Here is a 27,753-nt window from a genome sequence, read left to right on the forward strand (position 1 = left end):
TAAGAATTTACGGAATTGGAAACACTTTGCACAACTGTCTGCAGCCGTTCTATGCAGCCACGCAGGGATCAAAAGCTACATTAAGACCCTTAAGAGTAGCGTCTATTTGGCAATCCATTTCCCTCAGGACGTCTGGGGTGTGGTGTCAGGGCTGACGATTTCACAGCACACGTGACTCCGGAGGCACCGCTGTGTATTCTCGTTAGAGTGTGGACCAGCCAACCTGCACGCCGGCGGGTCCTCCGGGCGCATCTCAGCACTCGCCCCCGGTACGCCTCCAAAGTGAGTGACACGGCCAGGGGTCTTTCTGAGAATTCAGCGGGAGGGGTGAGGCAGAAAATGGCAGTCATCCTCCGACATCCCTCCTCTTCTTTGAGTAGCAGAACCCCCGACGTTAGCTGGACATTTGGCCTCCCCAAGTGGATACACTTCCCAACCTCCTCTGCCGCTAGAATACAGTCCGATCAACAGGACACGAGCCCGAGTGATGTGTGCCGCTTCTGAATCGTGCGGTGAAGGGAGGAGGTGTACCCTCTGCTGCCCCGTCCCCCCTTCTCCCGAGCTGGCGTGTGGCGCTCGAGTACGACGCGATGGGCAGATGAAAGCCACCTAAGGACAGGCAGGAGATGAGGGCCCCAGTATCCAGGAGCCCCCATATCAGCCCTGGACAGTGTACTTATGCTCCGAACTATTAAGTAAGCCAAGGGAATGAGCTTCCAGGTTTCAGCTCATGTTACGTGGGATCTTCTGAGAGTCTCTGAAACAGGAGAGAACCGCTGCTGCTGGCCACCCCGCTGTTGCCAATAATGGCTCAGGAAGTTTGCGATTCCGACCCCCCCCCCCCCTTTAACTCCCTCTTTGAATTCCACACTCCGTGTCTTTACTCCTGGCCTTTGGGTGACCACGCGCTTTCAACAAAAAGTTCAGGTATCCTTAGGCTATGCCTGGGTTTTTCCAAGTCCGTTTTGGAACTCACAAATTCTCCAGCTCTCAGATCGTTTCTGAACGAGAACCAATAGACATCACCGCACGAAGGAGTCATTGAGACGATCAGAGGTTCTAGCTCATCTCATCCTTCTAAAGACATCTGGAAATGCGCTTTTATTGAATACAGAACGGAGCCTTCACCTGGATATCCGGGGTATTCCAGACTTTTTTTAAATGGCTGCAGTTTTATCACTGGTACCAAATGGTTTTCCATGCCTCCGGAAGTAAAGGCTTTCCTGTAGTTTTGAGCGATTCTCTGTTGTCTGCTCAGACGATGCAAACATGAGAAATTTCTGCACCGAGTATCTCAGACTCAAAGTAAAACTGAAAATGCTACAGTCACCAACAGATCAACAGACCTAGGAAAAGCTAAAACTGTCATTTTCAGATGATACGATTCTATATGTAAAAAATAAACACACAAACAAAAGAAACCACAGGTAAACTCTTAGAATTAACAAGTGAATTTGACAGGGTTAACTGAACATCAGGTCACTATATAAAAACCAACTGTACTTGTCTTGGGGCGCCTGGGTAGCTAGCTCAGTCTTAAGGTTAAGCATTCAGCTCAGGTCATGATCTCGCAGTTTGTGAGTTGGAGCCCCGCGTCAGGCTCTGTGCTGACAGCTCAGAGCCTGGAGCCTGCTTCAGATTCTGTGTCTCTCTCTTTCTCTGCCCTTCCCCCACTCACACTTTGTCACTCTGTCTCTCTCAAAAATAAATAAACATTAAAAAAATTTTAAAAAAACAATTGTGTGGGGCGCCTGGGTGGCGCAGTTGGTTAAGCGTCCAACTTCAGCCAGGTCACGATCTCTCGGTCCGTGAGTTTGAGCCCCGCGTCAGGCTCTGGGCTGATGGCTCAGAGCCTGGAGCCTGTTTCCGATTCTGTGTCTCCCTCTCTCTCTCTCTGCTCCTCCCCCATTCATGCTCTGTCTCTCTCTGTCCCAAAAATAAAATAAACGTTGAAAAAAAAAATTTTTTTTAAATAAAAAATAAAAAAAACAATTGTACTTTTATATACCAGCAGTAAAGAGTTATAGCCTCAACACAGTGTGTGAAACATTGTTGAGCAAAATTGAAGAATACCTAAATAAGTGGAGGGCTATTTTATACTCATGGATCACAAATCTCATTGTCGATATTAATTCTTTCCCAAATTGATCTATAGATCCCATCTGACCTCAATTAAAATCCCAGCAGGTTTTTTGGTGGCAATTGACAAGCTGATTTGTAAAATTTATATGGAAATCCAGAGGTTCAAGACTAGCCAAAACAATCTTGAAGAACCACAAAGCTGGAGGGCCTACCTTACCAGATGTCAAGATCTGTTATAAGGCTACAGTAGTTAAAATCATGTGGAATTATAATAAAGTCGGACAAATAGGCCAATAGAACAGAATACAGAATCTAGAAACAAACCCACATATGTGATCGCCTGATCACAACAAAGATGGGGAAAATGATGCAGTGGGGAAAGGATGATACATTCTTTTTATTCTTCTTCTTCTTTTTTTTTTTAGGATGATCTTTTCAATAAATGGTGCTGGGTCCATTAAAAATCCATAAACAAAGCAGTGAACTTTGAGCCTGACCTTTACACCACATACAAAAATCAATTCTAGGGGTGCCTGGGTGGCTCAGTCGGTTAAGCAGCCGACTTCGGCTCAGGTCATGATCTCATGATCTGTGAGTTCGAGCTCCGCATCGGGCTCTGTGCTGACAGCTCAGAGCCTGGAGCCTGTTTCCGATTCTGTGTCTCCCTCTCTCTCTGACCCTCCCCCGTTCATGCTCTGTCTCTCTCTGTCTCAAAAATAAACATTAAAAAAAAGCAATTCTAGATAGATTATGGACCAAAATGTAAATGATAGAACAATAAAGCTGCTAAGAGAAAACTTGGAAAGACATCTTTATAAAATTGGAGCAGACCCATATTAAACAGGAAACAAAAGAACCACCAGTTAAAAATGATTGATAAGGTGCAAAGCCAACGACAGGGGCCCTTCCTGTCCAAGTCTTAGGGCAAAAGTGGTGATTAATATCTGGATATTGAGGAAGGGTGCATTTGGTTTTTATACATTTCTTTTCTATGCCAACACGTTACATGACTTAAGTCCCAAGTGAAAGGGAGCTGGAGAAACTACTAATGAAAACAATATTATCTCTTCTGGTTTACGCTCAAAGAGTGCTCAGGATGAACCGCGTATCGGTAGTTTCAAGATCATATCAGTAGAAACTATAACAGTACATTCCAGATTAATACAATATCCTTTTTATCCTAACCAGCAATGCCCAGAGATCCTCGACCCTTTGATGAAGTAACATCAGTAAAAACACATGGCGTGACTCTATTTCACAGGAAGCACCAGATCTGGAACAAAAGCACACAGCACTGTGGTCTTCTTTCCAGGGCCGTAAAGTATCTTATCCTTAACACCATACCGTGCAGTGCTCTCTGTGTATCTCTATGCTCTGTAATGACCTGCAGTAAGTTGAATATTTTTTTTCTCCAAGTGCACTTCGATTTCTGCCAGGAATCATCTCTCTCCTCTCTGTTTTTATCAGTCCCACTTTTTTTCCCCAAGACGCAGCCCACATCCCACTTTCTCCATATAACCTTTCCCAATCAGCCCCCCCTTGGGGAGCCCTCCTCCTTACCCCAATTCCTACAGTCCCAGTGCCTCTGATATTCATTTAGCAATTAATTAAACGCAGCACTTTGCCAGTTCTGCTTGCTGTTTGCAACTGTTGTTTATTCTTCCTGCACCTCTTGTTCCAAGTCCTTTATTAAGTATCCCAGGAGCCCTGGCATTGCCGTGGGAGAGCCATCAACAAATTTCTTTTGATATGGAGTCCGAGCTCTGTACTACTCCACAGGCATACAGTGTGTACACACTGGGGACACTGCAGGCACACACACTTGAAGTCACAGAAGGGAGAAAATGGTCTAAAATTAAAGGCGTGGCACAAAGAAGTATTGGACGTGTATCAAGCTGGGACTTGAGATGGTCTTGAAATACGGGAAGGCATCCTGATGAGAGGAGATGAGAAAAGAAAGGTAGAGGAGAGGGGGGAAGAGAGGAGGGGAGGGGCTTAGCGTTCTGGATGATCAGAGGCACACAACCGGAAGAGCAGAGCCCCACTGGAGGTCAGCGAGTGGATCAGCCAAGCCAGAGCCAAGGCCCAAGGTAGGTACCAGTGGGACCGAAGACCGTGAAATTAGGATGGGAACGGTAGGCCCTGAATGGGCAGCCTAAACATTTGGACTTGAGCTTATGAACAGTCCATCAGATAACATGAAAGCTCACTCCTAGAGAGCTCTCAAAATGGGAAAGGTTCAAAATCACTTCCGCCTACAGGCAGGAACATGGGATCTCTATTGAGATTCTTCTAGCAAAGTACGAAAGCCATGACATCACACCCAGCTCCCTAGTGTCCCAGGCTGATGGGACCCATCTGCCACCCAGCTCATACCAGTCTGCTTTCTTCTTTCTGCTTGTAGCTCTTGCTTTGATCTTCCTCACTCTCTTTCTTTCCATCTAAATATTCTCCAAGCGCTTCCCTATGATGGGAGACAGTGGAAAAACTGAAGTTATTTCTAGTACATAGATTCTATATTTAGAGTTTCCACAGCACGTCACGCCATATACAAAAATACATCCCACATGGATAAAAAGTTAAATATTTTTAAAACACGCAATTATAAAAACACTAGAAGTAAACACAGGAGGGAACCCATCTGAGAGTAAGACTAAAGGCGGGAGGAGGGAAATTGAAAGACTTTACTTCCTAACATTTAAAACTCTTCTTGAAAATCAAGGCATAAACCGGTAAAAGATACTTAACAAAATTTTGCCACCTAGAAAGTAGTATGGGCTCCTTCAAATCGATACAAAAAAGATAAAATACCAATTAGAAAAACCGGCAAAGGATGTGGACAAGGATTTTACAGAAGAAACACATATAGTAAACAGACATTTGGGAATATGTTCAACTTCACGCAGAACCAGAGAAATGAAATTGAAAAGCCTGTGAGGTATTATTTCTCTCCATATCAGACGAGAAAAGATTTTTTTTATTTATTTTAATTTTATTTTTTATTTTTTAAAATTTACATCCAAATTAGTTAGCATATAGTGCAACAATGATTTCAGGAGTGGATTCCTTAGGGTCCCTTACCTATTTAGCCCATCCCCCCTCCCACAACCCCTCCAGCAACCCTCCGTCTGTTCTCCACAATTATGAGTCTCTTCTGTTTTGTCCCCCTCCCTGTTTTTATATTATTTTTGTTTCCCTTCCCTTATGTTCATCTGTTTTGTCTCTTAAAGTCCTCCTATGAGTGAAATCATAGGATTTTTGTCTTTCTCTGACTAATTTCACTTAGTGTGATACCCTCCAGTTCCATCTCCGTAGTTGCAAATGGCAAAATTTCATTCTTTTTTTTTTAACGTTTATTTATTTTTGAGACAGAGAGAGACAGAGCATGAACAGGGGAGGAGCAGAGAGAGAGGGAGACACAGAATCTGAAATGGGCTCCAGGCTCTGAGCTGTCAGCACAGAGCCCGACGCAGGGCTCGAACTCACGGACTGTGAGATCATGACCTGAGCCGAAGTTGGACGCTTAACCGACTGAGCCACCCAGGCGCCCCAAGATTTCATTCTTTTTGATTGCCGAGTAATATTCCATTGTGTGTGTGTGTGTGTGTGTGTGTGTGTGTGTGTGTGTGTATCTTCTTTATCCATTCATCCATCCACATCTTCTTTATCCATTCATCCATCGATGGACATTTGGGCTCTTTCCATACTTTGGCTATTGTTGATAGTGCTGCTATAAACATGGGGGTGCATGTGTCCCTTCGAAACAGCACACCTGTATCCTGTGGATAAATGCCTAGTAGTGCAATTTCTGGGTCGTAGGGTAGTTCTATTTTTAGTTTTTTGAGGAACCTCCATACTGTTTTCCAGAGTGGCTGCACCAGCTTGCATTCCCATCAGACGAGAAAAGATTTAAAAGGTGATTAATAACATCAGGTGTGGGCTATGGTGTGGGTGCCCAACTATTCTTATCACTCCACGGCTGAGGGTGTGAACTGTAACAGTGTGTCTAAAAGGTGCCTTGGCAAGATTTATCGCAAACTTAAATATGCCTCCCCTCTGACCCAACCGTCAAGAATTCTCTACAGAAAGAACTCGAAGAAATCTGTGCAAGTACTCAGAGAAACGTGCAGAATGATTATTACAGCACTGACTACACTAGTAGGAATATGGAAACATTCTTACACACATATCAATACCAGCCTGTTTAAGAGTTTAGGAGCCAATAGAAGAAAGTATTTTGTAGCCTATAAAGAGTACTATGTGATATCTAGCAATAAGCAAAGATGTCCACAATAGTTAAGTAAAAAGAGCCAGTTGTAGAACAATATGTAAACTATAACATCAATTTTCTTTTTAAAGTAGGCTTATGTACACATAGGAATATTTTTGGAAGGTGACAGTAGTTATTTAAGGAAAGGGAACTTTACTGAGGACTTCTATTTTCTATATTTTTGTATTACTTGAATTTTACAAACAGTGTGTACGTGTGTGTGCGTGTGTGTTAATCAGAAAATGAGACCAAAGCGGAGGGGGTAAAACAAGGTTCTAGATTATGGGCTTCTTTAGAGGAGGCATGGGGGCATGACCCCACCAACCACACCATTACAGCATGGAGGTCCACTCTCTCCTCTGGCGAACAGTGACCACCAGGACTCCCAGTACTGCCTTAAGACAAATGATGGGGCACGTGGGTGGATCAGTTGGTTAAGTCCATGACTCTTGATTTTGCCTCAGGCCATGACCTCAGGGTTCATGAGATCGAGCCCCGCATTAGGTTCTTCCATGACAGCGTGGAGCTTGCCTGGGATTCTCTCTCTCCCTCTCTCCCTCTCTCCCTGCCCCTCCCCTACTTGTGCATGCTCTCTCTCTCTCTCTCTCTCTCTCTCTCTCTCTCTCTCTCAAAATAAATAAACAACCTTTTTAAAAATCCTCTAAAAAAAAAAAAGAAAGAAAAATGAAACCATCATCTTAGCATCTCATCCACAATGAAATAAGCAGATCCCTTTGTCTCATTTTTTCTTGATTTTTTTAAATGTTTATTTTTGAGAGATAGGGAGGGAGAGAGGGACAGAGAGAGAAAGAGAGAGAGAGAGAGCATAAGGGGAGGGGCAGAGAGAGAGGGAGACAGAGAATCTGAAGCAGGTTCCAGGCTCTGAGCTGGCAGCACAGAGCCGGACATGGGACTCAAACCCACAGACCAGGAGATCATGACCTGACCTGAAATCAAGAGTCAGACACTTAATGACTGAGCCACCCAAGAGCCCCTTTTTTCTTTTCTTTTTTTTAAATGTTTATTTATTTATTTTGAAGGAGAAAGAGGGAGAGAAAGAAAGAGATGTAGGACAGAGGAAGAGAAAGAATCCCAAGCAGGCTTCACACTCAGCTCAGAGCCCAACTCCAGGCTCGATCTCGTGAGCCACAACATGACCTGAGCTGAAATCAAGAGTCAGATGTTCAATGACATACCAGATAAAGGGCTAGTATCCAAAATCTATAAAGAACTCACCAAACTCCACACCTGAAAAACAAACAATCCAGTGAAGAAATGGGAAAAAGACATGAATAGACACTTTTCCAAAGACGACATCCAGATGGCCAACAGGCACATGAAAAGATACTCAACGTCACTCATCAGGGAAATACAAATCAAAACCACACTCAGATACCACCTCACGCCAGTCAGAGTGGCTGAAATGAACAAATCAGGAGACTATAGATGCTGGCGAGGATGTGGAGAAACAGGAACCCTCTTGCACTGCTGGTGGGAATGCAAACTGGTACAGCCGCTCTGGAAAACAGTGTGGAGGTGCCTCAAAAGATTAAAAATAGATCAACCCTATGACCCAGCAATAGCACTGCTAGGAATCTACCCAAGGGATACAGGAGTACTGATGCATAGGGGCACTTGTACCCCAATGTTTATAGCAGCACTTTCAACAATAGCCAAATTATGGAAAGAGCCTAAATGTCCTTCAACTGATGAATGGATAAAGAAGATGTGGTTTATATATACAGTAGAATACTACTTGGCAATGAGAAAGAATGAAATCATGCCATTTGCAGCAATGTGGATGGAACCTGGAGGGTATTATGCTAAGTGAAATAAGTCAGGCAGAGAAAGACAGATACCATATGTTTTCACTCATATGTGGATCTTGAGAAACTTAGCAGAAGACCATGGGAGAGTGGAAGGGGGAAAAAAGTTACAGAGAGGGAAGGAGGCAAACCATAAGAGACTCTTAAATACAGAGAACAAACTGAGGGTTGATGGGGGTTGGGGTAGAGGGGAAAGTGGGTGATGGGCATCGAGGAGGGCACCTGTTGGCATGAGCATTGGGTATTGTATGAAAACCAATATGACAATAAATTATATACATATAAAATAAAATAAAAAGAATTTAAAAAAAGAGTCAGATGCTCAACCAACTGAGTCATCCAGGCGACTCTTAAATTTTTTCCCTAATACTGACTTCCATTTCCACTCCCTTGTTCAAAGTTCAGCACAGCTCTACATAGTGTTACATCATTTTTGAAATCTGGAGTTGAGATACCACCACCCCCCAACTCCAAATCGAACGAAAAACTCATTTTCTTTCTTGTCATTTCATTCACTTCTCTGTTTTTATTGAACCTACTCTTTGCCATTACTAAGAAAACTAACTGTTCCATTTTACTCAGGTCTTCAGACATTGCAGGTTAATGGCTTTCCCATTATCAGACAAAATGCACTCATTCTCTTGACTTTCTGCTTAAACCACCAGTTAATTACCAACTCTATTTAAAAAGCCTTCCAACAACTTCCTGAAGCAAAGACCAGTGCTCCAGAAAGAAAAATAACTATGCTACCAACTCTTATTACCTAGTTTTAACGTGAATCCCATTGCTTCCTTTTACTTATCATTTTTAACTTTCCTAGCACTGCACTGTCCAATATGGTAGCCACTGTCCAATATGGTAGCCGGCTGATCCAAACCGAAACATGCTGTGAGTATAAAATACAAACTACATGGATTTTGGAGACTTTGAATGAAAAACAAACAAACAAAAAAAGCAAACTATCCCAATATGATTTATACTGATCACATGTTAAAACAATATTTTTATATAGAAGATTAAATAAAAAAAATTACAAAATTTCATTTCACCTCTTTTGTTCACTTTAATGGGGCTACTAGAAAAATTTTTTGTTTTGTTTTGTGTTTTGAGAAATTTACTTATAAGCTTGGTTCAGCAGAAAATTTTAATTACATATGTGGCTCATATTGTATGCCTTTTTAAAAAAGTTTATTTATTTATTTTGAGAGAGAGAACAAGTGGGGTAGGAGTGAGAAAGAAGGGAGAGAGAAAATCCCAAGCAGGCTCTGCACCACCAGCACAGAGCCCCATGCAGGGCTCAAACTCACGAACCATGAAATCATGACCTGAGCTGCGAGCCGGTTGCTCAACCAACTGAGCCACCCAGGCGCCCCTCATGTTGTATTTCTATTGTTTGATGCTGACCTACCATATTCCAAAGGAGTTGTCCCAGGCTTCTCTCTCCTCGGGTTTGAGTGGAATCCCTCTTTCGGGAAACTGCTTCCTCACTGCTGCCATACATGTGGTCTCAATGGAGCTGCCATCTTCTTGAATATCCCACCTCCTGACCAATCAAAGTCCCTTCTCAGGAGTAAAGAAGTTGGAACTTCATTGATTGTTTGGCTGGGTTGGAAATCATTGCTACTTCAAAAACCTGAAGTCGCCCTGTTTCTTAATCCTTTCTTTGCACGTGACAGTTGTTTCCACTCTGGAAACTTGTAGGCTCCTTCTCTTGGTTCTCAGTGCTCTTGAAGCCACTGCCTTGGCCCCTCCAGCCACCTTAGTAGTCTACATTTTAGCAAACTCCTTTAGCCTGAGTGATCGATTAATTAAACCTTTCTTTGTGTATCTATAGATTATGCATTGCATTGTTTCCTAGAAAGACTCTGGACCAAACCCTCTCACACAACCTTCCCCCACCCCTCCACCCCAGGCACCACCTCTGACCTCTCACTGCCATGATGACGTCTAGCTGGCACCATTGCGTCTGCTCGCAATGAAGAAGTGTTAGGGACCACTGTGTTCTCCTTTTACTGACTCACTGCGCTAAAGTTACTCTAAAAATCTTTGGGCCAGGCAGAAACCTGAGGTGGTTTTTGAACTAGAGTCTGCCCTCTCCCCAGGTGGCCAGCCCTCTGAATAAAGCTCATATTCTTTTCCAATCAAAACTTGTGTCTCTTGAGTATTGGCTTTTCAAGCTACAGGCAGCTGAAACTTGGGTTTTTTTGGTAACACTGAACTTTCTCGATGGTGTGCCTGTGCGTGGGTCTACTTTCATCCATTGGCTGCACATGTTCAGTCAGGTGTTCCCCACCAGCTGGAAAACTCATAAACTCCAGTTCTAATAAATTTTCTCAAATGCTTTCAGTGATAATTTCCTCCCCTTTGTTTGCTCTGCCCTTTCTTTAAGGATCCAGAAAGGAGATACTAGGGGCACCTGGGTGGCTCAGTTGGTTAAGTGTTCGACTTTGGCTCAGGTCATGATCTCATGGCTCGGTTCTCGAGTTTGAACCACTCATCAGGCTCTCTGCTGTCAGCGCAGAGCCCCCTTTGGATCCTCTGGCCCTTCTCTCTCTGCCTCTCCCCCACTCACACTTTCTCTCCCTTTCGCTCAAAAACAAACATTTAAAGAATAGAAAGCAATACTAGATCTCCTGGACTAGTCCTCTAATTTTCAAAAATCTTTTTTTCTACTGGTTTCTCTTTTTGCTCTATCTTCTATGTGATTCCACGACCTTTACTTCCCAACCCTTCTAAAGTTTTCCATTTCTATCACATTTTTCAATTTCTGAGAGCTCTATTTTGTTCTTTCAACAGCATCCCATTCTTGTTCCATGGTTGCAATATCATTTCTTTTTTCTCCTTGGATCATCTTAATGATAGGCTGTTGCATCAGTATTGACTGCCCTTTCTTCCTACATAGTCTCAAGTTCCTCTAAGTTGCTTTTTCTGTGTGTTCATTTTGGTGTCTACCTTTCATGGTAAAGACTTTCCTCACACATCTAGAAATCATTGGCTACCTTACCCCCATAAGACTGAAAAGCTGAACGAAAGCTCTGAATGCAAGGGTGTAGCTTAACAGTGAACTTCAGTGCAGGACAATCTACTTGGATGGCCTGGTGTGCAAATCTGGCTTTCAGTGCCTTTAAATCCTTCCTTGCAGGCTGGTCAGGTTCTACAGAGAGATGTCAATCTCCTGCCTGCGAGGTGAAGCTCCAACTGCCCAAATTTCCGGAATGGGCAGAAGGAAAGCAAGGTCTCATCTCCAGTGTGCACATGGTCACAGAACCCCCTTGCTTTTTTTTTTTAATTCTTTGTTATTTGAGAGAAAGAGAGTGGGTGTGTGTGAGCAGGAGAGGGGGGCAGAAGAGAGAGAGAGAGAGAGAGAGAGAGAGAGAGAGAGAGAATCTTAAGTAGGCTCTATGCTCGGCCAGACACAGAGCTCGATCCCATGACTCTGGTATCATGACCTGAGCCAAAATCAAGAGTCAGATGCTCAGCCGACTGAGCCACCCAGGTGCCCCCCTTTGCTTTGAGGACAATGCTCTTGCCTCTTCTCTGTCCAGCATGCCCCAAACCACAGATCCTCCATTTTACTTCCTCCAGACTCCCAGTCTTTTGTGCAAGGTGGGAAAAAGGTTCTTGACACCCAACTATTAACTTTCCAAACCTTATTTTAGCCCCCTTCTTCTCCTCTTCTTCCATATGAAGGTGATGCTTCCGATCTCCTGGCCTTTTGCAGACTTACTACAGAGTAAATCAAGGGGGCGCTCAGCTTTCCTCACTACCAGTTTATATTTCCATATTCTTGAATCTGCTAAGCCATCTACCATCTGTCCTTATGCTTCTCAGCTCCCAAAGTGTTGTTGCTATTGAGTCCTTCTGTTTTGCTTGACTTCGTGGGTTTATGTCTTTTTTATTTAATCCCTTTAAATGTCACGCTAATGGAGTTTTGATAGAGATCCAAGATAAATGTATGTGTTCCATCTGTCAGTTTTACTCCAGAATCACATCTCCCAGGAATTTCAAATTTCAACCGAGACGGTAGAGATTGGGATTTTCAGGAGCTTTAGCCTATTAATTCTGTTATTTTTATATGACATTTGATTCTATTAACAGCTTCTTCCCAAAAGCTCCACCTCCGTGGCATATCAAGACCCATGCAGTTAGGGCAGTGGGCACCAGAGGCAGTCAAGGAGCCTCTAAATAGTTTAAAACAACACAAGGGACTAAAAGTCCGCTTTTTATTGCCACCATGTGCCAGGAACAAAACAAGATCAGTGATGAAAACACTCTTTTCTGAAAAATCGTTTGTTGCACTAAGTTCTAAACAATTTCTGCAGTTACTGTTGACTTTTAATAATATATGTGTAGGCTTCGATACAGCACCTTTCTATCTGTTATCCTTTAAACTAACAAGGAAGTTAATTCACAGAACATGGAGAAGGAGAATAGAGTTGGCCTGTGACAGCCATGCACGTAGCCGAGTTAGCTCAGTTCTGCCATTTATGTACCATCATTTCTCTACATCTTGCGGAATTCTTTTGAAAACACTTGTGGAAACTTTTCTTCGTGTGTTTTTCTTCCTCCCCCTCTCCGCCGCCAAAAAAAATACATTAACGTAATTAAAAGGTGTTCATCCATTGCTATTTTCTTATTTCGTATTGCGAATTTTACTTTTATTTGTAGAATTCTTTTGCTGGCCTGTTTATATTCATAGTTCAGTCAAAGAAAACATTCACTGTCTGCTTTTCTTTCCAGGCTGTTATTATTAGCTGTGTTATAAAAATTACCGGCTCCAGGTGTTAAATTAGGTGCACATCACTTATTTCCCACGAGCACCAACTGGCCCTTCTGTGTCATCCTTATAAAATGGAGACAGCCCTTTGCCAGATTTTCCTTTTCTATCCATTTCTAAATGCAGACCTTTCCTAGGGCGTGGCCTGAGCTCTCTTCTCATCTCTTTTTATCCTCTTTTCCAGTGTAACTTAATCCATTCCCATGGTTTTAAATACAATCATAATGCTACTGATTCTTTTAACTGACATCCCTAATCCAGAATCCTCTTCTGAGTTTAAGACCCACGTCCAACTGTCTAATGGACTGCTAGGTTTTAATGCCTTCCCCAAATCCAGCTTCACTTAATATGTCCAAAGCCAAACTCTTGATTTCCAAATCCTGCCTCACTTTCCCCATCACTGTCTTCATTATCTCAATAAAAGGCACTACCATCTACTTGGCTGTTCAAGCCATTCTTGTTTTTTCCCCGATCTCTGACCAGCATATCCAAAATCAGTTAAATCCAAGAAATTTAAGCTCTAAAATATGTCTTGAGTAACATCCGCTTTCTCTCTAAACCCACTGCCACTAACTAGTCCAGACCAGCCATCCCTCACCTGGACCAGTGCAACTGCTTCCAAACTGGTCTCCTTACTTGCACTTCTGGCTTCTCCAACTACTCCCTCAAAGAGCAACCAGAGTGACCTCAACATACTTAGAAATTTGAGAAATTCCCACATTAGTCCTTGACCTGTAAGAGTTATCATGGCAGGGAAGGACAAATGGACACCTCTACAACTGCATCTGAGTACATAAAAACAATCAAAAACCAGAAGTGGGGGGGGGGGGGGTATGGTGGGTGTTAGTGGCACCCTTAGGGATCTCAAGGATGCAGGAGGGGTGGTCCCTATCAAGTCTCCATTTAAGTCATGGGTCTGGCCACTGCGAAAACTGGATGGCTCTGAGAAAATGATTGTCAATACTGCAAGTTCACCCAAGTAGCAGCCACACAAGTGTGGTATCTTTGCTAGAGCAGATTAGAGTGGCCTTAGGTACATACAAGGTGGCCGCTGATCGGGCCAAATGTATTATTTTCTACCTCAATCGGGAAAAAGGACCAGGAAGTTCACATTTACATGGAATAGATAATAATGTATACTCATATAATCCTCACATTCACAGGGTCATGTTAATTCTAATCGCTGTCAAAATATAGTCTGAATAGATCGGGACCATCTAGATATCCCACAAAACATCACACGGATCCAATACATTCAGACTGGCAGGTGAGTCAAATATGACCCACCTGTTTTTGTAGGGCTCACAAGCAAAGAATGCATTTTACACTTTTTAATGGTTGAAGAAAAAGATCAGATGAATAGGCAGAGCACAAAGGATTTGTAGGGCAATGAAACTATTCTATATGACATTATAATGGTAGATACTTGTCACTCCGTCTTTGTCCAAATCCACAGAACACCAAGAGTGAATTATAATGTAAACTATGAATACCGGGTAATGATGATGTGTCAATGCAGGTTCATCATTTGTAACAAAGGTACCACTCTGGTGGGGGATGTTGATAGTGGGATAGGCTGTGCGTGTGTGGAGGCAGAAGGTATATGGGAAATTCCTGTGCTTTCCATTCAATTTTGCTGTGAGCCTAAAACTTCTCTTAAAAAGTGAAGCTTACTAACGTAGAAAAGCAAGATCAAAATACTAAGAATGTTTTGTGACACATGAACATTACACGACATTCAAATTTCAGTGTCCATAAATAAAGTTTTGTTGGAACACAGCCACACCACTCTGGGCCCCTTGTGTCCAATGGCCAGCAGACAAGAAGTCACCATGGTAGGGTAGCTGACCCCGAGCAGCAGGACAAGGTACAAGTGCTGTTAGGCAGTGAAGGTGTTCAGGAATTCAGAAGATTATGCAGGTGCCTCTTGGCACCCCCTTATGACAGCCCGCTGTGTCTGTGAACGGACAGGTGCAACAACCCTAGCCTGAGAAGGTCATGATTATCAGTCTCAGACCCTTCAGGAACGAGGGAAGGAGGTTGTGTGTCACACAACCAGATAAGCCCCTGGGACCAGCAGAAGTGACAGCTGAGGTCCACTCCAGAAATGCATGTGGAAGGCAGGCAGGTTGGGATGGAAGGAGGAAAGAAAGACCTCTGAGGGCAGGTCACGGACGGCATGTGTCTTCAGTGTATTGCTCACAGTGCCTGGCACAGCAGCGTCTCAATAAAAGTGCTGAAGGGACTATTATTTCCGTCTTTGACTTTACAGGTGTATTGAATGTCTTAATATCCCGTACTTTGCTCGAACCCTCTGGAAGAAACTTTTCCTATCTCATCGAGAAACAAGCCCCGCTCACACGTGGGGCCCGCCGGCCCCTCCCCGCAGGACCTTCCGCCCCCGGAAGGCGCCCGCCTCGTCCCCGCCCTGCGACGCCGTCACCCCGGGCGCTCCGGTGCGGACCCGCCCGGACCCCCGGCTCACCGCCTCCGGGCTTCCAGGCGCGCCGCGATGCGGAGACGCCGGGCCTGGATCCGCTCCTGAGGGTTGTCGGAGTGTATGGACGGCCCGAGAATCGGGGTGGAGGAGTGTTCCTCCTCCTTCTCCAGGGCCCCCAAGGGCCCAGGCGGATTCATGGCAGGTGCCTCCCGCCGCAGGCAGCTGCCTAAGGAACACCGCGAGACCACCGCCCGGTTGCCAGCAACAAGCCGTTGCCAGGGTGCAGTCACCTGACCTGCAGCTGGAGTGCGCGCGCAGGCCTCCTCAGGCTCCGCCTACCGGCATCCAGAACGTGGTGCCAGTTGGTGGTTTTTATCCTGGAGATAATGCGCCCGAGGCTCCACCTTGGAGGGGTGAAAATTACATCACTCAGCCCTGTACAAATAGCGCCTAGCATAACACCTAATGTGTAGTAAGTGCTCAACCAGTGTTTGCTGAATGACAGGTACACAGATGTGTCTGTATGCTCACTGCAGTTATTATATTAAAAAACTGGCATGACCCCAAAGTCCATCCATCAGTAAGGGAACTGATCCAGCTTTCATTGGGTAGAAGCCAATGCAGCCACCAAGAATGGGGCTGACCTAGAAAGGCATAAAGCTATGTTACATGAGGGAGAGATGCAGCCCAGTATATGGAATGTGATCTGAATTTTACTTGAAATATATATAGTACCGACACGAGAAAAATGAACACAAAGCAGGGCCAATATCAAGTTACTGCCTGTGTTCTCTTCTAGGATCTTTATGGTTTCAGTTCTCACATTTAGGTCTTTAGTCCAGTTTGAATTTATTTTTGTGTGTGGTGCAAGAAAGTGGCCCAGTTACCTTCTTTTGCGTGTTGCTGTCCAGTTTTCCAACATCATTTGTTGAAGAGACTTCTTTTTCCCATTGAGTATTCTTTATTGCTTTGTAGAAGATTAATTGACCATCTAGTTCTGGGTTCATTTCTGGGTTTTCTATTCTGTTCCATTGATCTATTTGCTCTGTAATATAACTTGAAGTCCAGAATTGTGATGCCTCCAGCTTTGCTTTTCTTTTTCAAGGTTGCTTTGGCTACTCGGGGCCTTTTGTGGTTCCATACAAATTTTAGGATTGCTTGTTCTTGCTCTGTGAAAAATGCTGTTGGTATTCTGATAGGGATTGCATTAAACGTGTAGATTGCTTTGGGTAGTATAGACATTTTAACAATCTTTGTTCTTCCTACCCAGGAGCATGGAATGTCTTTCTTTGTGTTATAGTTTTCAGAGTATAGGTCTTTCTCCTCTTTGGTTTATGTCTAGGTAACTTATTGGTTTTGGTGCAACTGTAAATGGGATTGATTCCTCAATTTTTCTTTCTGCTGCTTCATTATTGGTATACAGAAATGCAACAGATTTCTATACATTGATTTTGTATCCTATGTGTTGTATGCAAGTGTTGAATCACTGTATTGTACATCTGAAACTAATATTACACTGTATGTTAACCAGCTGGAATTTAAATAAAAAATTAAAAAAAAAAAAAAACAACGGATACATGCACCCCAATGTTCATAGCAGCATTTTCTACAATAGTCAAATCATGGAAACAGCCCAAGTGTCCATCAACTGATGAATGGAAAAAGAAGATGTGGTATATATACAATGGAGTATTACTCAGCCATAAAAGTAATGAAACCTTGCCACTTGCAACGATATGGATAGAGTATTATGTTAAGCAAAATAAGTCAGAAAGACAAATATCATATGATTTCTCTCATATGTGGAATTTAAGAAACAAAACAAACAAGCAAAGTGGGGGGGGGGGGCAAACCAAGAAGTAGACTCTTAACTATATAGAGAACAAATAGATGGTTACCAGAGGGGAGGTGGGGGGAGGGGGTGGTTAATAGGTGATGGGGATTAAGGAGCGTACTTGTTGTAATGATCACCGGGCATTATATGCAAGTTGTGAATCACTGTATCGTACACTGCATGTTAACTAATTGGAATTCAAATATAAACATGGGGGAGGGGAAGGGGAAAAAGAATTAAAATGTATATTTGCCCAAATATACAGTGCTTTCATAAAGCTTTCGATTTGGCAAGAAAAGAAAAAGAACACAAAGTAGTGGGTATCTCGGGGGGCTGGGTCCACAGGTGGTTTTAACTTTCTATTCTAAACAAAAAGTTTACCGAGGCACCTGGGTGGCTTAGTTGGTTGAACCTCCAACTCTTAGTTTCGGCTCAGGTCATGGTCTCACGGGTTTGGAAGTTTGAGCCCACATCCCTCTCTGCACTGACAGTGTGGAGCCTGCTTGGGATTCTCTCTCCCCCTCCCTCTCTGCCCCTTCCCTGCTTACTCTGTCTCTCTTGAAATAAACTCAAAAAAAAATTTTTTTTAATTAAAAAAAGTTTACAAATAACAAATCACTTTTGACATAATAAAACAGTTGTTGTGTTGTTGTCTTTAAAGGGTTGTAACAGGAGATCCTGAAGAGACTGCAGCAGGCCAATGTCACGGGTGAGAGGGATGTGGGGGAGGGTTGTAGGTGATGTCTGCCGTGATGACTCACAAGCATCCAGAGTCTGGTCCGCCTTGGTAGGCACTACTCCAAAAGCAGAGCTGATTTGAGAATGGACTTACACTAATGAGCTCATGAAAGAAAAAAAGGATACCCTAATTCGAGCAGGACACTGCAATTGACATACAAAGCTTGTTTATTTATGGCTTGAGCCCAGCATATGTCTGTGGCTGATCTACAAATGGAATCCAACTATAACTGGCAAGTTTCTTGATGCTGTGCGATTGGCTGTAAGGAACTCAAGGGCCCACAGTGGGTATAACTTGCCACAAAGACTAGGTAGGTCAAGTCCTTTCACCCCCATCCCTGGGTAAGTTTGGGGTAATACATGCAAACCCTTCTGGCTATATGGGCTTCCTTTGCCAGGCTACAGGCTGGCCGTCTACCTTCAACGTACAGTCTTTTTCCAGACTAGATTTTAGTATACCAAGTCCAGTCACATACTTAATTCCACATCCATAAAATTACACCAGATCGCCTTAATTGGGGTTTGGGGATTCATCAGACATTTACATAATTTCTTGGCTTAGTCTTGTCTCCCAATTTGTGTGAATTTTACTACGATTCTCAGCAGGCAATCTTACTTTATTCATTTCAAGTTATTTTTAGAACTGCCTCACCATCATCACGTACTGACAACAAAAGGTACAAAGGATGGTACAGAGAAGGAAAGAAGGGAAGTCATGAGTAGGTCATCAGGCTTAGGGAGAAGTTCAGAGGCAAAAAAAATAGAGAACTAGATGTTAGTAGAAACTGAGCACCTACCTCAGACCACCCACCCGCTGTGCCGAATACCTCCGTGCATCATTCACAGCACATGTGCATGATCACAGTAATGTTACTAATCCCATTTTATAAGCGAAGAATTGGAGGCTTAGAAAAAATAAGTAACCTGCCCTGGGCCAAAGCTCACCAAGCTGAACATGACTAAGAAACAGTCATGGCATTAAAAGTTTGGGAGGTCTTGAGCAACTTTCAGAATGAAAGCAAAAAGACAAGCGGAAGGAGCAGATACCAAGCTCTCCTTAAGGAAATTTGGGAGCAAGGAAAAAAGATGCAAAGTAGGAAGAAAAGCAAAGACACCTTGGAGGTGCAGGGTCTAAGCCTGGACGGACCCAAGCTGCTTACCTGGTGCGTGCCTGCTATGTGTCAGGTACCCGCTGGGTGTTCGAGATTTGCGGACAGAAGGGCAGGAGGAACTGCTGGGGCGACCGAGAGGCTGGGTGGCGCAGGGGATTAAAAGCACACCGCTGGAGAGGCAGCCCCGGGGCAAAATACGGGGCATCTTCCCCTCACATTCTTCAAAGCCTGTTAGAGACAAAAACTTTAAATGCCTGCTGCCAGAGCTGGGAACCACTTCCGATGTAAAAGATAGGAAATCTTCTCAGAAGCAATGTTAGAAAATAGGGATTTTTAAAATAAAAGCTTGTGATTTATAAGCTGAACTATGGGTGTACTAAGTGTATGTCATTAGGTTCTTGTGGAATTAGCCTGGGAAATTAACACCATACATTTTTCTGTGAGAAAATGTGTTTAAGACAACCACCTTCCCGGGGCGCCTGGGTGGCGCAGTCGGTTAAGCGTCCGACTTCAGCCAGGTCACGATCTCGCGGTCCGGGAGTTCGAGCCCCGCGTCGGGCTCTGGGCTGATGGCTCAGAGCCTGGAGCCTGTTTCCGATTCTGTGTCTCCCTCTCTCTCTGCCCCTCCCTCGTTCATGCTCTGTCTCTCTCTGTCCCAAAAATAAATAAACGTTGAAAAAAAAAATTTTTTTAAAAAAGACAACCACCTTCCCAACTAATTGAAGTGTGACCCAGTTATTATTATACACTGCCCAGCACCCAGTTCTGGGGCAGTCAAGAGCAGGACACTACGAACAGCTGTTACTGCCACCTGCCTGGCACTTGGCTTTCTGAAACAAGTCACAGGGTTGTAGAACACCCAGGAGCAAGCAGGCGGATCACTCTTTAAACACACAAAACAAAAAACCTTGCACTATGCTGCTCTAAAGTAATCAGTGATTCTGAGACAGCATTCTTCCCCCTCAGAGCACCCTCCCCTCTTGCATCTACCCAGGAAAAATAAAGAAGACAATCTGAAAACAGTTAAAAGGATTTAAAAATTATTTACTCTTTACTTTTATTACAATAAATATTTATCAATAATAGAATGAAACAATTTTAAATTAAAACCTACTGCATTACTTTTGGGGTTCACAGCAGCAGAAATAAACATAAATCCAGTTCAGAAGGCAAGGCTTCCAGAATCCACTGGCAAGAAAACAGTCAGGTCTTGATTATCGGGGCCAGCAATGGGGAACAGTAACACCAACGGTGCAAAAGTAACAGCGATAGGATCTATTTGTGGACCAAACTGTCTACGACTTCACAACACTGCAGATAAGGAACTTTTAAGCAAGTTGTAAAGCCCCATTTCTGCAAGAGCTAGATCTCTTCCCCCCTCGAGCTCTTGAGCACAACAACTGCTCCCAGAGCTGCCTTCTGGCCAGGGATGGGCCCCACCACCATTCAGAGCCAGAAGACTCAAACCTAATGGAAGCAGCCGTCTTCTCCAAAAACTGTCTTTCTGGCTCACAATCCCTGGTGGAAGGGAAACGGAAAGAGACGTATTTCACAAGGGCCTTCCGTGGGGATTGAGATGAACTGCAAGTAGGAACGACTGTGGCTCTAGAGGAGGAAGAGGCTTCGGAGTTAGGGGCTACGTGCCGATTAGGTCAACAGGAAGAGACAATCTAACGAGGGTGTACCATTTTGCAGATAATCAAGAGCACACTGCATGTATATATGAATATATCATACATAGATATGCAGAAAACCTATGTGTGCATAGTAAATACGTATATATACACACACCACACATAACCAGATAAATGCTACATTATTTACCACGAACACAGCAAGTTCTAGACAGACCCATTATGAATATGCTCCATTCAACTATCTGAAAGAGGAAATGAAAGACTTTGTGTTCCCCTTTATCTCACTGACACACTCTGCTTGTGGCACACACGTTCCAGTTGCGTAAGTGGTGTTGCTAATAGGTACCTGAGAAGGCACGGAGCCGTCCTTGTTCCAGAATACCACACACAGCAAACTGCAACGGGTCTGAGCCACACAAGGTACTAACTGATTCGGCAGGACGCCTGCCACCTGTCCTTAGTCACAGGGCACGAAGCCTTACTCAGAAAAGTAGCCATTTCTTTTCCTACAGGTGGCTACAAATGTAACCTGTTTTGTCCTACGGGAGGGGAAGGGGATGAGGTAGGGGTCAGGGAGTCTGCACCTGGGCAGTAATTCACTGCTTCCCCACTACCCAGAGGAAATGCTACTTTCATAAAACAACTAAAATTTGGAGTGTAGCACTGAAGTCTGCTTTCTTGGCACGTTTTGGAACGAGCATGTCATTACATGTAGCTGGGTCTTTGTCTCCCGAAAGCTGACTCATTTCGTTTAAGTTATCTAAACAACATAACCTACAATGTTAATACTGTGGGCAGTTTCAATCAGCAGTTGTTAAAGTCGGATGCTGAATGATACCAGTAATTCACACAGATGTAAAATGCAACATTCACAGATCTTGTGAAATGAACATTCCTCTGGTAACGAGTTAGTAATATCAAGTACTAACTAAAAGTGTTCCACGTTAAGGTCAAGAACTTACTCCTTAGAATTAAAAAGTGCTCGTCAAGAATATAAGAATCTTGGGCTCATGGAGAGTCGTGTATGTTTTAATAAAAAAACAAAATCAATTCCAAATTTTAATGGTTACCCATAGAAACTGCTCAAGAGAAGACTTTAGCCAAAGAGCCATAAAGCATGCCCAGCATTTAGCCAATCCTGGTATCTTTAATACTGACTTTAAGTTCCATGTAGCATAGGTACTCTATGGCCATGATCCAATTCACAAGCTTTAAAAACAGCACCACTGTGGTTTAGCCTACCTTTCTACAAATGATTCTGTGAAGAGTTAAGACAATGGGAATGGACCACACAATCCTTCTGTTAGGTCCACATGGACTTCCCTATAGAGATAAGCTCTCGTTAAGATATTCTAAAATCAGTCCACGTGCCACTTTCCAATTCTGGGAGCCCGGCCTTTCTGACTGAATGCAACACAGTCTCCTCACTCCGGCCACCTGTGAGAAGGCTACAGATGGCAGAACATTTTCTGCTTCCCTAAATATTAGCTCATTGAAGATCTCTCTGTCTTAAGAGCAGGTCCCCGCTTAAAAACAAACCAGAAAAATCCGCTAGATTACTATCTCTCGCATATTTGTTTATTGAAGAGCAAAGCGTAGTACTAGCATGTGGGTTAGAAAGTAAGGTTACATTTATTTTGCACTGTGGAAGCCCTGCAACGAATCAGCCAGCAGATTCCACTCCCGTGGCTTCACACGAGGAAGAAGGTACGTGTCGCCACTCTCTCTGGAAAAGCTCGACAACCAGGATTTACCAGAAACCCTAGTGTAACTGCCTGCCAATGCCAGTCATCTGGGCCACTGTCAAAGATGGAAAGTAAACTACGCAAGTCACATGGGTCACAAAATTAATAAAAATCAGAAATTTACTTAAGCTTCCTAAAACAGAGAGAGCATCACACTTTCAAGTTTCACGGTGATTAGTTTAACACCATTTGCCCGTTAAAACTGTCACTTAAAATATACATGTCAAAGTGCTTCAAATGCAGCACACTAATTAAAATTCCTCTTGGAAGGTTCCAGTACCGGCAGCTAATTTAGGAAGGTTATTCACCCACAGGGTGTTCAAGAAAGGGCATGCTGCCTTACAAAGACACTTGAGAAGAAAAAGAAAATTCTAACTGGACTTCACAAATCTCCCACAGAGTGCTCAACCAAGTCCAGAACTGCTAAAGGCCACTCTGAACATAGGAATCAACGCAACCAAAGATTTCTGTATTTATTTTTGGCCTTTCTGGGGACTCACAGCCAAAAGTTCTAGCCCATCGGCTTCATTCTGTTGCCTCCAGCACATTCCCAGTCCTAGACCAGCAAAGAGATCTAAGGCAATCAAGGAGATTGGAATGTGGCAATATCTAGGCGCTACAGAGCAAGTTGGCGCCTCTGTCCTCGGTGGTGGCAAGTTCAAAGGAAGCCCAGAAGAAGAATGAAAGGAAGAGTCACACACAGGCTTCTAGTTAGAATAGAAAGGGGAAATGGAGCCTTTGACTCAAACACCTTCAGTTTACCTTTTTATTTTCCACAGGTGATAGAATCAAAGTCTACTTTGGCAAGCAAGGTACATTCCAAAGGTTTTTCAACGGACTACGAAATAAATTCTTGGAAAACTGAGCATTTAGGAAACTTCCAAATTCACATTTGAATTTGAAATTAGTGGCAGAATGACGATTTAAATTGGAATGTGAGAAGTTTAAATTCTGTATTGTACTAGGATCACTGGGCACTAAGGTGACCCCTTTTTCTCCTTAAAGTGGACCCGATGCCTGCTTTTTCTCTTGCATGTTCCCCCAGAGCCCAGACTCCGGGTCATGATCAATACTCTTTTGGTACCTACTGAGAATGTGGGCAACCCGAGACGTACACTCCTCTTCCCCAAACCTCTACTAAAATAAGTGACATGTTGGTAGTAGTACAAGTACATTCTAGACTAATCAGCACGGAGCTTTTTTACAATTAGAATTAAGAGCATTTTTAGCATGGTGCAATTCAAATGCCGAGGACGATTTTGCTGTTTGTGTATTACCCGGGCTGTGTGCATCGGTTGTGTGCGAATGGAGGAGCGCTGCCGTAACCCGTGACAATTTTAAACCGTGCGATGCACTGACGGTCACGAATGTTAGTAAAGGACTGGGAAAGACGGCAATAACATGCTCTAGTCAGGTAAAGATTTTTCTATCCCATGCTCCCCTCAAATGTGGGGGAATTAATTTCTGTCAAGCACCAAAGGGCAGGTTTCATACCATAACTTGACAAGAAACTTCTCACAGGTCTGGGTAACTCTGGTCAGCAGAGACACAAAGGAAACCTCCGGCCTGGCTAAGGCACTCTACTCTGAAAGGGACAGAAAACATGCATGTGTGGCCAACCACTCCATTGCTCCCCTAAAGGCAGCTCAGCGTATGCTGGGAGAAAGGCTGGGGTGGTCCACTCACCCCCAAAGGATCATGCAGAAGCCTGAAAGATCTTGTATATTTATATTGATACTTTGGAAATGCGGTGGTAATTGGCATGACACAAATGCTCAGAGCTATTTGTAATGAAGTCCGGCTTCAGCTGCTGTATCACTACGTAACAAATGGGGCTTTCGAGATGCACTTCAAGATGGCAGACGAAACCAAGAAAACGTCAGCAGTATACTAACGACGCACAAGTCCACAGTATTCTGAAATAGTTACTCAGTTTCACTTTTATCTTGCTGACGGCCACCTTTCTTTCATCTAATGGTGCCAATGAAACTATGGCATAATTCTTTACCACTGTAGGGAAACATACAGTACAGGCACAAATAATTTCAAATAAACTTAATGCAGTAGAAAGAGAACAGAACACACTTTGAGGTAAAACAGCCCCAGAAGTACAGGACACGACCCCATGCCAGAAAGGGTGTGTGTGTGTGTGTGTGTGTGTGTGTAACTATACTGTACAAGGTGAAGAAAGCCTGTGGTCCAAATTTGTCATTTAATAAATATTTATCAGTTCTTTCCTTATATAATACAGATTACTCTCATTCTGTGTACAAGGTCAACAAAATAGTAAAATGATTAGCTCAGAAACCTTTGAATGAAGCTTTGTTCCCGGCCCAAAATAACACTTGATCCAGTTCAATTTTGCAGATGACAAAGAACAAGGTATACAAAAAACAGAGTTACCGTTACTTCATTCATTCATTCTCTGACCTCCATGATGGCAAGTTACTAACAAACATGGAATCACTACCCACATTTTCCTGCATCAATTTCTCACCTATTTTCAGTCTCAGAAAAAGTCACCAGATATACCTCAACCTTTACGACCCGTTTTTAAAAATGAGTACAGAACCATGAGTTAGCTCCTTGACTCCTCATTTCTAATACACTGGATGACAATGATTAGAATTTACAAATTTAAAAACCGAAATATCAATTATAGTTATTTTTACAAAGCAGCAGACTGAAATTTAAAAAGGAATACATTATAATTAAATTTAACGATGGTCACATTCATAGATAAATAATGGTAAAGAATTTAATTACATATCAACACAGTGGTGCCAGTTTTATCCAAGTGCAATCCATCCAAAAAAAAAAAAAGGGTTTAAGATACACTCTTCATTCAAGCACAAACTTCATTCAGTGGGAAATAAAGGAAAATCAGCAAGTAAATATCACCACCACCAAACTACACGGAGACAAAGTCAAAAAGAAAGTCATGAGAAGGTGTCATGTAAAAAACAACCACATTGAAGTCAAAGGGATTTTTACCTCTGTCAGTAAACCTCAAAAATTATTCCAAGTCATTTTAAAGAGAGTAGATACTAAGTAAGGCATATATCTCACAAGTTTTCTTCAACTGGGGAAGTGGAGAAGTGGGCAAGTTGGGGGAGAAAGAATGTCTACTTCCTTATCCTGTATGAAATAAAAACACAGCACTCTCTCTTCCACAAAAAAGAGACAGGACGGACGAACGGAAGAACAAATTGAATCAGGAAACTAATTTCAGAGTGAGGTTCATAGCAGTAATTCATAGGGAGGTTCGTGAGATTCCTAACTCCAAGGTAAATTTCTCTTATAAGGAAGTTTATCTGTGTTCCTTACGAGTAATTATCACAGGACTGGGACTGTCACATGCATTCATATAATCATAGTTCGCAGGCACCAAATCTCACCAACTTGCCGCTGAGGGGGAAAATACCACATTTAAACGATGAACCATGTTAATGTGTGAGCTACAATTATGATCCATTCTCTACTAAGTCTCAGTAGAATATTTCTCTTTAAAAGAAAGTTAAACCGGGGGCGCCCGGGTGGTGCAGTCGGTTAAGCGTCTGACTCTTGATCTCAGCTCAGGTCATGATCTTGGCCATTCGTGAGTTCGAGCCCCACATCAGGCTCTGTGCTGATTGCGTGGAGCCTGCTTGGGATTCTGTCTCTCCTTCTCTCTGCCCCTCCTCCGCTTGTGCTCTCTTTCTCTCTCTCTCTCCAACTAGGTAAATAAACTTAAAAAAAAATTTTTTAATTAAATTAAATTAAACCATTTGTCAAGATCTGTTCCCAAGAAAGAGAGCCAGAATACTAGAGAATCTAAATATATATATATTAGCTCTCTTAGCACATGAGGACAAAAGGCATTTCCATGGGAAGGAGAAATGAGTATTTGGCAACTGTATATTGTTCTGTAATCATTTGGCATCTCCGGCTAACAGTAACTTCCTCTTATCTTTTCCCCGTATTAGATTTGGGCTATTGATAACTTCCATAGCGGAAGACCTACCACTGAAACAGTATCAAATATGAAAACATCTTGTGGTTTTCTTAATGTTATCAGTGTTCCTAAACCAATCTGGGGGCTCTAAAAATAAAAACAAAGCATCTTTAACTCTGTACGAACCAAAACATCATGGACTCATGAAGCTAACATCACTAGAAACATTTTGCTGGTCTAAAGTACATTATGCCTAACCAAAATGCCACACAGTTTTATAAAAAGTAAGTTGGGAATTAGTAGGTCCAAAATTTCGTAAATTCAGATCATTTGTCCAAGTACTATACACACTGAGTTCCCGTGTCTGTTAAGCAGATCAGTTTAGTTCAATGGTGATGGATGAAATATTTACAAGCATCTTATTTACAGTACTTCCTTCTGTAGATTACAGGCCAATACTCTTTTCTTCCGTTCCTAGTCAATCCGAGTTTGGTTTCCTCAATGAGAAGGGATAAATCTGAAAATGGTTGCTCAGCTGCTTTACCTATATAGAAAACCAGAACATGAGACGGTGACAAATACATTCCTAATTATTTTTAAAAAGCACACAAAATTCACCCACTGGAGACAACAATTTACCGACTGTAACAGCAAAACTCAGCAGAAATAACGAAGAGGCTTTTGTGGACTAGGATAGCTACAGAGGTAGAGGGCCATAGAATTCTACAGAATACTAGAACTACCCTGGGAGAGTTAGGACTTAACATGGGTCTGCCTAACTCCCAAATCTAGAATTTCTTCCAGAGCCCTCCAGACCACCCAGATTCACACCCAAATCTACTGGGTTAGTTGACACAATAATATCTAGTAGGTCAAATATTTACATATATAGACTCTCTATTCAACTGCTTACAGCATTTCTAGATAATCATTCCTAATCCTGATGAACAGTAGAAAAGCAGATCTCCACATTTTAGGTTAGGGTATCCCTAGTGGGCAGGCAAGACCTTGGTTATGTGTCAGTTACCAAAGTTCTAGTTCTGTTGCTGTCATTTATATTTCAATAGTTCAAATGAATGTTCTGTGTAGCTTGCAAGTTTCACCTTCTGGTCAGAAGTTGCAAAACGTGGGAAGAGAGCACAAAGACCGACAAAAAAGATATTCCTAGAATTTTTTTCAATTACTTTGATTTATTTTCCAGATTGTTAACACTGAAAATATACTGCCTTTGTAATTTAACGGAAAAGGTTTTTGGGTTGGTTTGGTATATGTACGGTTTCCGAAAGATATGCTTCTGAAGGGTTGTAAAAAATTAGAATTAGAAAAAAATTCTCTGTATTTAAGAGTCTCTTATGGTT

General features: G+C 42.8%; 2 protein-coding genes across 4 annotated transcripts in view; both read right to left on the bottom strand.

Annotated features, from left to right (window-relative positions):
• Positions 1–15,682, bottom strand: part of DRC1 (dynein regulatory complex subunit 1) — a 42,451-nt gene extending 26,769 nt beyond the window's left edge. The window contains exons 1-2 of one of the 2 annotated variants that reach the window (XM_043604353.1): positions 15,441–15,682; positions 4,459–4,546 (exon numbers count right to left, since the gene is read on the bottom strand). In XM_043604353.1, coding sequence (XP_043460288.1) covers positions 4,459–4,546; positions 15,441–15,592 — 240 coding nt within the window. In that variant the 5' untranslated portion in view covers positions 15,593–15,682. Of the gene's footprint in view, positions 1–79; positions 828–4,458; positions 4,547–15,440 lie in introns of those variants that run through there. The other variant, XM_043604354.1, reaches the window with a different exon arrangement.
• Positions 15,683–20,102: 4,420 nt separating this feature from the next.
• SELENOI (selenoprotein I) overlaps positions 20,103–27,753 on the bottom strand; it is a 46,345-nt gene continuing 38,694 nt past the window's right edge. For both annotated transcript variants that reach the window (XM_043604355.1, XM_043604356.1), the window contains one exon: positions 20,103–26,939. In XM_043604355.1, the coding sequence (XP_043460290.1) occupies positions 26,841–26,939 (99 nt within the window). In that variant the 3' untranslated portion in view covers positions 20,103–26,840. The remainder of the gene's footprint in view (positions 26,940–27,753) is intronic.

This window comes from Prionailurus bengalensis, chromosome A3, assembly GCF_016509475.1.
Source record: "Prionailurus bengalensis isolate Pbe53 chromosome A3, Fcat_Pben_1.1_paternal_pri, whole genome shotgun sequence".
In the NCBI taxonomy this organism is placed as follows: Eukaryota; Metazoa; Chordata; class Mammalia; order Carnivora; family Felidae; genus Prionailurus; species Prionailurus bengalensis.